The sequence below is a fragment of the Ruditapes philippinarum genome, unplaced genomic scaffold, assembly GCF_026571515.1.
Source record: "Ruditapes philippinarum isolate M1 unplaced genomic scaffold, ASM2657151v2 ctg502_1_1_1_1, whole genome shotgun sequence".
Lineage (NCBI taxonomy): Eukaryota > Metazoa > Mollusca > Bivalvia > Venerida > Veneridae > Ruditapes > Ruditapes philippinarum.
Window position 1 is genome coordinate 220,206 of NW_026852806.1, and position 12,030 is coordinate 232,235.

The window sequence follows — 12,030 nt, forward strand, 5'->3', positions numbered from 1 at the left end:
GAGATGTGGACCGTGGGTTCTGTAGTCCTAACAATTTCCTCCTCTGACGTTTTCTCCCTGATTGTCATCCCCTATTTTGAAATGTATAAATCTTGTACACACTAAGCAGGGATTCTTTTTTGGCTTATTTTATAGCAGAAATTCGGTCATATTCCCAATTGAAAATAGTATTATATTATTTTCCCAATCCAAAGGAAAAAATTCCTGATTGAAATTAACAAAATGTACAAAATAAAAATATTGAATAACAAAATGTAAAATCTTTGAAAATAAGGGCTTCTTCACTGTTATGGTGCTTAAGTGTATGAAGATGTCATCCTGGACAGTGATTCTTTGCATTCATTTAATCTCTGCAAAATTTAAATCATGCATTTTTTCCCAATTTCTGAAAATCCAAATTTCATGGATATGGGTCATGTTCCAAAAAAAAAATGGCCACAATCCTGGAAAAAAATCCTGCTAAGGGATAATTTAACCATTTTATAGTGAATTAATGTGAGTTACCCTCCATATCAAATTATAACAACTATTATTTAATTACAAAACGAAAAATCCATACATGTAGATTAAATTACAAATTGATAAATATGCATAGATAACATATTTATTAACTACGCATAAAGTGAACACAACTTACACATGGTGCATATCCATATCGGTATTCTTTTTGCTAAATCTACTTTGCAAATGCACAGGTCATTTTGTGCAGAAAACAGATCTAGGCAACATGCACAAATCTAGTAATTGTTCATTCTACTGATCAAATGTTTTAACTATGTCTTTCTAAGGAATTTGTCTATTTTTCAATTACTGCAACTCTGCAATAAGTTACACAAAATTGTGATGTTTCGCCACACCCACCCCCTCGGCATGTTCTATGGGCCAAAATGAACCAACGATTTGATTATGTACATATCATACATGTACTTTTTTTCTATTATCTTTGGACAAATATAAATAAATAGTCAAAAAATGCATTTTAAATTCATAAAACAACATAATATCCTTTTACCTTTCCGACCAATAACTGGACAACAACATGAGCCCTTGGCCCTCAGATTGGCAATAGATCACCTCTTTTGAATTTGGGATGCAGGCTAAAAGATCAAGGTCACATTGACCTTGTATGCCAAACCAGTTTCCAACCAATAACTCGACAACCCATGGGGCCCCTGTCTTTCAAACTCCATAGGTGCATTTGTCTTTTGCTGTAAATGACTGCTATTGTTGTTTAGGTTGAGAGTCAAAGTTCAAGGTAGCTATGACCTTGTATGCCAAAACAGTTTCCTTTCTGACAGTTCTTTTTATATTCTTTGTTCAGTTCATGCTTATAAACACACCATTGTTATGCCCCCTTAAACCACCATCTGTATGCCCCGCTACAAAGAAGAGGGGGCATATTGTTTTGCAGCATGATGTTGGTTGGTCTCACTCTGTCAGTGGACTGTCCCTACAATCAAAAAGGGATAGGGGGCTAAACAGAACAAAACAGAACAATTAAGTTCATTTCCTAACAATATAATAAGGGGCCAATGGTCTTCTATTAAACAAAAGAAAATAACAAAAGAAATAGCACCTTATCCCATTTTGGTCACATTTCCATCTGTCTCATATTGTTTCCTGTCAATAACTTTAGAACACATATTAGGCCCATTACCCTAACTCTTCATAGGTGCATTTGTCTTGGGAAGATGACCCTTTTTGATTTTAGGGTCAAGGTTAAGCCGTTAAGGTCACACTAATAACTCAAGAATCATTTGGCCCTCAAACTTAAAAGGTACTTTGGTCTTGGCCAATTGATGGCCCTTATTGATTTTGGGGTCAAGAGATCAGAGGTCACATTGACTTTGAATGTCAAAAACAGTTTCTGACCAATACATGTAACTAGACAACCCATGGGGCCCTCAGCCTCCTAACTTTAAAGGAGCATTGGTCTTGGCCAGTGGATGACCACTACAAAATATATTATGAAGGTTTTCCACTGATTGTGTTTATATAATTTGGCATGCATGTATGTTATGTCAAAACACAGGTTAAAATTTCTTTTCTCTGCATCAGTTAATAATTAACAAAGTTATATCCCTTTATATGTAAACAAGTAAGTTCTTTATCTTCTATTGCTATTATCTCAAAAAAATATTAGACTGTTTATTTTTCTTTCACATTTGACAAAAAAAAATTATTTTCAATTAACAACAATAAATTTGCTCTATCTATCTTGAAAGTATATTTCTGTCACTCAGTTATTCCTTCTTTTAAATTTTCCATAGGGTGTATGTTGCCCCGCCTCATCGAAGCTCTTATTGCTATATGTCACTGTGTACAGGGAGAAACTGTATTATAGGAACTTTAAAGTGGATTATTATACATTAAAGTACATTCATTTGATTTTGAAACCAACCATAGCATTAAACTTAACAAGATATTATCATGTTTATACAGTAACTGTATTTTAGTCATAAAGTACAGTGTATGTCATAAATTTTTTTAGTCCCCTCCGGTTTACCCTCCGTCCGTCTGTCCGTCTGTCTGTCTGTCCGTCTGTCTGTCAGTCTGTCAGTCCGTCCGTCCACAAAACTGGATCCCGCGATAACGCAAAAAGTACTGAAAATATTTTTATGAAACTTGATATATGGATAGATGGCAGTATGGAGATTATGCACGTCTTTTTTTTTTCTTCCTATGTTGAAAATTCTGGTTGCTATGGCAACAAATAGTCTGAAAATATGGCAAATTTAACACATAAACTGGATCCCGTGATAACTCAAAAAGTACTGAAAATATTTTTATGAAACTTGAAATATGGGTAGATGGCAGTCTGGAGATTATGCACATCTTTTTCTTTTCTTCCTATGTTGAAAATTCTGGTTGCTATGGCAACAAATAGCCTGAATTTCAAGATTTCTGATTTAAATTTTTCAGCTTTTTCACTATATGTTCTTTATTTCTTAAGGTGTTTACTTCAAACTTTAAATATAAGTTTCTGGTCATCAACCACATCATATGTGACAAGGTTTATAACTCTAGCACAAAAAATATCAGTATTACCTCCCTTGAACTTAGATTTTTTAGGGGAAAAAATGTTGTCTTTTTTAAATAACTTCTTTTTCACTATATGTTCTTTATTTCTTAAGGTGTTTACTTCAAACTTTAAATATAAGTTTCTGGTCATCAACCACATCATATGTGACAAGGTTTATAACTCTAGCACAAAAAATATCAGTATTACCTCCCTTGAACTTAGATTTTTTAGGGGAAAAAATGTTGTCTTTTTTAAATAACTTCTTTATTTCCTAATGTATCTACTTCAAACTTCATATATATGTTTCTTATTATCACTCGACTTTTTTGAGAAGGTTAAATACTCTAGCAAGACTATTTCCAGAATTATGTCCCCTTTGAACTTAGATTTTTTTAGAGAAACTGGTATTTACACTCCAACTTCTTCATTCCTTATAGGATTTACTTTAAAATACCACATCGTAATAATATGACAAGGTTGTATAAACATAATTTCCTTACTAAGCATGGAAACTTAACACATTACTGTGATATAGACAAACTTATTAGTCCCCTACCGGTTTACCGGAGGGGACTTTAGGTTTACCCTCCGTCCGTCTGTCTGTCCGTCAGTCCGTCCGTCAGTCCGTCCGTCCACAAAACTGGATCCCGCGATTACGCAAAAAGTACTGAAAATATTTTAGTGAAACTTGATATATGGATAGATGGCAGTATGGAGATTATGCACGTCTTTTTCTTTTCTTCTTATGTTGAAAATTCTGGTTGCTATGGCAACAAATAGACTGAAAATATGGCAAATTTTACACATAACCTGGATCCCGTGATAACGCAAAAAGTACTGAAAATATTTTTATGAAACTTGATATATGGATAGATGGCAGTATGGAGATTATGCACGTCTTTTTCCTTTCTTCCTATGTTGAAAATTCTGGTTGCTATGGCAACAAATAGACTGAAAATATGGCAAATTTTACACATAACCTGGATCCAGTGATAACGCAAAAAGTACTGAAAATATTTTTATGAAACTTGACATATGGGTAGATGGCAGTATGGAAATTATGCACATCCTTTTCTTAACTTCCTATGTTGAAAATTCTGGTTGCTATGGCAACAAATAGACTGAATTTCAAGATTTCTGATTCTAGTTTTTAAGTTTTTTCACTATAAATACTTTATTTCTTAAGGTATTTTCTTCAAACTTTAAATATAAGTTGCTTGTCATCAACCACATCATATGTGACAAGGTTTACAACTCTAGCACAAAATTTATCAGAATTACCTCCCTTGAACATAAAATTTTTATGAAAAAAACATTGTTTTTTTTAATAACTTCTTTTTCTGAATGTATCTACTTCAAACTTCATATAAATGTTTCTTATTATCACTCAACATTTGTGAGTGTTCAATACTGCCAGAAGTATGCCCCTTTTGAACTTAGACTTTTTTTTGAGAAATTGGTAATTTTTACTCCAACTTCTTCAATCATGATAGGATTTTAAAAATGTTATATTTTGATAACAGGGATGTTTAAAAAATAACTTTAGAGTGTCCTTCAGTCCGTCTGTCTGTCTGTACATAAGAACTGTTTCCTGTGATCACTTTTAAAGAACTTTTTCAACAAATTTATTTAAATAGGAACATAAGTGAATGGCCAATGGCCCTTCAGAATGTTGCTTGGGCTCTTACCGGTAGGGGACTTATGGATTGCTTGCAATACTATGGTAATTGCTTGTTTATTTTATTTTGCATATTTCAACATGGAAGGCCTGTAGGTGAAGTAAAATATGTAAAGTAGTGTTTTACAATATATATTTTGAATAGATAACACAGATTTTAAGTGGTTTTAGTCAGTGAATTGAATCTCCAGCTACAGATCTGAAGTGATGCAATTGTATCTCCACTTATAAATTTAAAGTTATGCAAAATTTAAAACACTATACATGTAGTGTTTGGTTAGACATCCTAAAAGATAAGGGATGTGAAAAATCATGTACTATATTTTTGATTAATATTGTCTACTTTCAGAGTTAACCTTTTCCCTTATATAAGCGTGTTTCGACGGCTTTTTGCCCCCCCCCCCCTTTTTGAGGCCTCAAACAGTGAAAAAATGCCCTATTTAGGCCCCAAACACTGTCTTTTGTTTGAGAAATGTTGTTAAAAAAAGTGACCATTTTTTCGGCGCCGTCCCCCATCCAAATATTACATCAGGGGGTTGCCAGAAGGGGGATGTGCCCCCTTCTGTTTGGGGGGTTTGAAGGGGGGCGGAGTCCCCCTCATCGCCAAGAAAATTTTGGACTTGTGAGAGGCATAAAATGACCCCAGGTTGATCATAAGGTAACGTGTAACCAACGCTGAAAAGCCTTTGACTCTATCTCAATCCCTTGAGAAGTTGCAGCGCTTTGAAATAAATTTTGATGGAAAAAATGGAGGCAAAAAAGTGATTTTTGCCAATTTTGAGATGTCCCCTCGTTGCCATGGTAACAGGAAATTTAAGACTGAGCATGTCGTTACAAAGGCAATGGTCCAGTCAACATTTGTGCCAAGTTTGATTAGTATTGAAGCATTTTTCATAGTCTCATAGCAGTTTGAACATGTAACAGGAGGCTTTTCAGTGAAAATGGCCATTTTTCACAATATGCTCATGGGGGAAAGGGTTAACTAAAAAAATTATAAATGTTACAAAACAACAATTTTTCACCAAAATTAGGTAAAAGACCACATGTTAACATGGAAAATCTAGATTTTGGGTGATTCCAAGGTTTTTCATCATTTTTTGTTAACCTTTTCCCTTATATAAGCGTGTTTCGACGGCTTTTTGCCCCCCCCCCCTTTTTGAGGCCTCAAACAGTGAAAAAATGCCCTATTTAGGCCCCAAACACTGTCTTTTGTTTGAGAAATGTTGTTAAAAAAAGTGACCATTTTTTCGGCGCCGTCCCCCATCCAAATATTACATCAGGGGGTTGCCAGAAGGGGGATGTGCCCCCTTCTGTTTGGGGGGTTTGAAGGGGGGCGGAGTCCCCCTCATCGCCAAGAAAATTTTGGACTTGTGAGAGGCTTAAAATGACCCCAGGTTGATCATAAGGTAACGTGTAACCAACGCTGAAAAGCCTTTGACTCTATCTCAATCCCTTGAGAAGTTGCAGCGCTTTGAAATAAATTTTGATGGAAAAAATGGAGGCAAAAAAGTGATTTTTGCCAATTTTGAGATGTCCCCTCGTTGCCATGGTAACAGGAAATTTAAGACTGAGCATGTCGTTACAAAGGCAATGGTCCAGTCAACATTTGTGCCAAGTTTGATTAGTATTGAAGCATTTTTCATAGTTTCATAGCAGTTTGAACTTGTAACAGGAGGCTTTTCAGTGAAAATGGCCATTTTTCACAATATGCTCATGGGGGAAAGGGTTAACTAAAAAAATTATAAATGTTACAAAACAACAATTTTTCACCAAAATTAGGTAAAAGACCACATGTTAACATGGAAAAACTAGATTTTGGGTGATTCCAAGGTTTTTCATCATTTTTTGTTAACCTTTTCCCTTATATAAGCGTGTTTCGACGGCTTTTTGCCCCCCCCCCTTTTTGAGGCCTCAAACAGTGAAAAAAATGCCCTATTAAGGCCCCAAACACTGTCTCTCGTTTGAGAAATGTTGTTAAAAAAAGTGACCATTTTTTCGGCGCCGTCCCCCATCCAAATATTACATCAGGGGGTTGCCAGAAGGGGGATGTGCCCCCTTCTGTTTGGGGGGTTTGAAGGGGGGCGGAGTCCCCCTCATCGCCAAGAAAATTTTGGACTTGTGAGAGGCTTAAAATGACCCCAGGTTGATCATAAGGTAACGTGTAACCAACGCTGAAAAGCCTTTGACTCTATCTCAATCCCTTGAGAAGTTGCATCACTTTGAAATAAATTTTGATGGAAAAAATCGAGGCAAAAAAGTGATTTTTGGCAATTTTGAGATGTCCCCTCGTTGCCATGGTAACAGGAAATTTAAGACTGAGCATGTCGTTACAAAGGCAATGGTCCAGTCAACATTTGTGCCAAGTTTGATTAGTATTGAAGCATTTTTCATAGTTTCATAGCAGTTTGAACTTGTAACAGGAGGCTTTTCAGTGAAAATGGCCATTTTTCACAATATGCTCATGGGGGAAAGGGTTAACTAAAAAAATTATAAATGTTACAAAACAACAATTTTTCACCAAAATTAGGTAAAAGACCACATGTTAACATGGAAAAACTAGATTTTGGGTGATTCCAAGGTTTTTCATCATTTTTTGTTAACCTTTTCCCTTATATAAGCGTGTTTCGACGGCTTTTTGCCCCCCCCCCTTTTTGAGGCCTCAAACAGTGAAAAAATGCCCTATTTAGGCCCCAAACACTGTCTTTCGTTTGAGAAATGTTGTTAAAAAAAGTGACCATTTTTTCGGCGCCGTCCCCCATCCAAATATTACATCAGGGGGTTGCCAGAAGGGGGATGTGCCCCCTTCTGTTTGGGGGGTTTGAAGGGGGGCGGAGTCCCCCTCATCGCCAAGAAAATTTTGGACTTGTGAGAGGCATAAAATGACCCCAGGTTGATCATAAGGTAACGTGTAACCAACGCTGAAAAGCCTTTGACTCTATCTCAATCCCTTGAGAAGTTGCAGCGCTTTGAAATAAATTTTGATGGAAAAAATGGAGGCAAAAAAGTGATTTTTGCCAATTTTGAGATGTCCCCTCGTTGCCATGGTAACAGGAAATTTAAGACTGAGCATGTCGTTACAAAGGCAATGGTCCAGTCAACATTTGTGCCAAGTTTGATTAGTATTGAAGCATTTTTCATAGTCTCATAGCAGTTTGAACATGTAACAGGAGGCTTTTCAGTGAAAATGGCCATTTTTCACAATATGCTCATGGGGGAAAGGGTTAAAGAATTCATGAAGTTTGAAAGTTTTTACATGAAACTGACTTTCTACATGAAGTAGCAATATTCTCCTGAAGTTGAAGTTTTACATGAAGCTGAAGTCATCGGATGAAGTAGAATTCTTATTTACATGAAACTGTCATTTTCATGAAGTTGAAGATTTTACATGAAGCTGATGTCATTTTCTGAAGTAGATTGCATTACATTAACCAGACTTTTTACTTAAGTTGAATTGTGTTCAAGCCATGGATACCGAAGCTTGCTCAACAAATATGGAAAGTTCAAGTGCCACTAAAAATGGTAGATTAGCACCAGGAGATAATGTTGTGAAGAAGAAATATTCATTTGAACATTGCCAGGATGACAGTAAAATGCCACTGTACGAGAGACAGAGTAGTGTACGGAAAAGTCAGTCAATGAGTAATGTAGGCAAGAATTTTCAGGTTAGTTAATGAATTATGTTGATAATGATTTACAGATGAATTGATTAAAATGTGTTTATGAATTTTTAGGTTGATTTGTGAAAAGTTGTGTATGAATTTAAAGGTATATTGATGAAAATGTTTATGTGAATTTATAGCTTAATTGATGAAAATATAATTTGTATGAATTTTTAAGTACATGTAAATTTATGAAATGTGTGTATGAATTTACTGGTAAATTGATGAATTGTTATGCCCCCACTTCGAAGAAGAGGGGGTATATTGCTTTGCACTTGTCGGTCCGTTGGTCTGTCGGTCCGTCTGTCCGTAGACCAAATGGTTTCCGAGTGATAACTAAAGAATGCTTTGGCCTAGGAACTTCAAACTTGGTATGGTGATTGGTCTTGACCAGTAGATGACCCCTATTGATTTTGGGGTCAATGAGTCAGAGGTCAATGTCACATTGACCTCTTAGGTAAAAACTGTTTCTGATCAATAAGTAAAGGACCCTTAGGCCTAGGAACTTCAAACTTGGTATGGTGATTGGTCATGACCAGGAGATGACCCATATTGATTTTGGGGTTAAGGGGTCAAAGGTCAAGGTCACATTGACCTTGTAGGTAAAAACGGTTTCCGATCAATAACTTAAGAACCCTTAGGCCTAGGAACTTCAAACTTGGTATGGTGATTGGTCATGACCAGCAGATGACCCCTTTTGATTTTGGGGTCAAGGGGTCAAAGGTCAAGGTCACATTAATCTTGTAGGTAAAAACGGTTTCCGATCAATTAACTAAAAACGCTTAGGCCTAGGAACTTCAAACTTTGTATGATGATTGGTCGTGACCAGCAGATGACCCCTATTGAATTTTGGGTCAAGGGGTCAAAGGTCAAGGTCATATTGACCTTGTCAGTAAAAAAGTTTCTGTTCAATTACTAAAGAACGCTTAGGCCTAGGAACTTCAAACTTGGTATGGTGATTGGTCATGACCAGCAGATGACCCCTATTGATTTTGGGATTAAAGGGTCAAAGGTCAAGGTCACATTGACCTTGTAAGTAAAAACGGTTTCTGATCAATAACTAAAGAACGCTTCGGCCTAGGAACTTCAAACTTGGTATGGTGATTGGTCATGACCAGCAGATGACCCCCTATTGATTTTCAGGTCAAGGGGTCAAAGGTCAAGGTCACATTGACCTTGTAGGTAAAAACAGTTTCCGATCAATAACTAAAGAACGCTTAGGCCTAGAAACTTTAAACTTGGTATGATGATTTGTCATGACCAGCAGATGACTCCTATTGATTTTTGGGTCAAAGTGTCAAAGGTCAAGGTCACATTGACCTTGTAGGTAAAAACGGTTTCCAATCAATAACTTAAGAACGCTTAGGCCTAGAAACTTCAAACTTGGTATGATGATTAGTCATGGCCAGCAGATGACCCCTATTGATTTTGGGGTCAAGGGGTCCAAGGTCAAGGTAACATTGACCTTGTTGGTAAAAATGGTTTCCGATCAATAACTAAAGAATGCTTAGGCCTAGGAACTTCAAACTTGGTATGATGATTGGTCATGACCAGTAGATGACCCCTATTGATTTTGGGGTCAATGTCATATTGACCTTGTACTTAATGACGGTTTCTGACCAATAACTCAACAACTCAAGTTGCCTTGGTTGATATTTTTATATTAAACTAAAAATGCTTTTGGTATACACATTTGAAGGTCTTATGTAATATAACAACTTGGCTGTCATTAATGAGGCCTACATGATTCATAAAATTTATGCATATATTATTTGGTAAGATTTATAATAACTTAAATTGCTTCACACAACCTATGGGGTCACAATTATTATTACCTTGAGACTAGTCATGGCCAGTAGATACTAGATAACTGAAAACCTTTATTAATTGTTTGTTCATTGGGTCAAAAGTCATGCATAATAACCTGATCACATGACTAATTGGCTGCCGATAGGGGGGCATACATGTTTTACAAACATATCTTATTTTTTATGAATTTATAAGTTAATTGATGAAAATGTGTTTATGAATTAATAGGTATATTGGTGAAAATGTGTTAATGAATTTATAAGTAAATCAATAAAAATGTGTTTATGAATTTATAGGTAAATTGGTGAAAATGTGTTTATGAATTTATTAATAAAATGATGAAAATGTTTTTTAGGAATTTATAGGTTAATTGATGATAACGCGTTTACGAATTTATAGGTAAATTGATGATAATGAGAGTATTAATGTATAGGTAAATTGATGAAAATGTGTTTACAGATTTATAGGCAAGGAGAAAAAGTAAAATATTGTCAAAATTTGCAAAAGTATAAGTGAAATGTCGACAAAAGTAAAGGGGATTACCCGGTATTTTATGAGTTATATTGGCAGAATCTATTATTGCAAAATGTCTGTTTGCTAAATAATGAGTACATGTATAACAGTATACATGTACATGGTTATTGACATATTTTGTTTATGACCAATGTCACCAGAATTATTATCTCCAGCCAATGTTAAATTTTATTTATAAGCAAATTAATGCAGTTTCTTATACCTATACAGTAGAAATACTTCTTCAGGCTACCCCAGAATTAAGACCGCCAAAATTTTAAGACTGATTTTTAAAGGAACAAAATTTTTAAAGAGTGTTGTTTGTGTATTTTTTTCACATCTTCAGAAATCTTGTGTACTCGTATATAGTAATTTCAGTACAATGAAAATATTTCCTGAACCTAGAAAACGTCTATGAGTATTTTAACATCCCATTTAAATTAGCATTTTCTGTAAAACATTCAAATCTATTTTAGGATTTGGCGCACAATGAGAACTTTCTGATTGGTCGCCGTGAATTCTCGTTATGTAACCTGCGCAGTAGGGAGCATTCACATGTTAGGATAACAGAAGTTGTTCCTGTGAATAGTGCCCTAGTTTCTGGTAAGTATATTTGTAATACTAGTTAACTTCTCATTAACAAATGTCTACACCTACATAGACTATAAGGACTGTTTGTTATATCTAGGGGTGTTACATTTAGCAAAAGTGATCAATCATAAACGTTAACCATAAACTGCGACCTAATAACTGTGTTAAACGTTTATCCGACCATAGTAATAAAATTCTTATATTTTCAACATTCACTTTGTTTTCTCATAACAAGATATGACATTTTGTTCGTATTTTGTTGTGCTCAACAATGATTACAATAGAAGTCAGGTTATAAAGTTAGGACAGTACTGTACACGATCAGATAGCATGCAATAAAAGAAAACAAGTGAAATACAACATGTACATATAGAATGTCATATCTTGTCATAGAAAGCTAAGGTACATTGTAATGTTTAGAGTATATTTTTTTTTAAATCAGCACTTTGTCTAATACTTACTGGTTATTCAGTTTCCTAACCAGTTTTTAGCTAAAAGCCGTTGCCGTCATGCAAAAACTTTAATTTACCCCTTTATTCAAACATTTTAAAGGTAATAACATAAAACTTGGGAATATTTCCTTTTAATGGCAAAATGAAGTTATTAGACAAGGGGCATAATTCTGAAAGCAATATTTTTTGAGATTTGCCCCTTTTTAACAGACAGACTTTAATACTGTATGCGGTGCTCTTGTATTTTTATATTTAAAATAAAACCTCTTTGCTCACACAGTCTATATCCAGGCTGAGGGCCCTGTG

General features: G+C 35.2%; 1 protein-coding gene across 2 annotated transcripts in view; it reads left to right on the forward strand.

The window, feature by feature from the left end:
• Positions 1–12,030, forward strand: part of LOC132724821 (uncharacterized) — a 29,459-nt gene that overhangs the window by 585 nt on the left and 16,844 nt on the right. For both annotated transcript variants that reach the window (XM_060709783.1, XM_060709776.1), the window contains exons 2-3: positions 7,920–8,362; positions 11,158–11,284. In XM_060709783.1, the coding sequence (XP_060565766.1) occupies positions 8,165–8,362; positions 11,158–11,284 (325 nt within the window). In that variant the 5' untranslated portion in view covers positions 7,920–8,164. The remainder of the gene's footprint in view (positions 1–7,919; positions 8,363–11,157; positions 11,285–12,030) is intronic.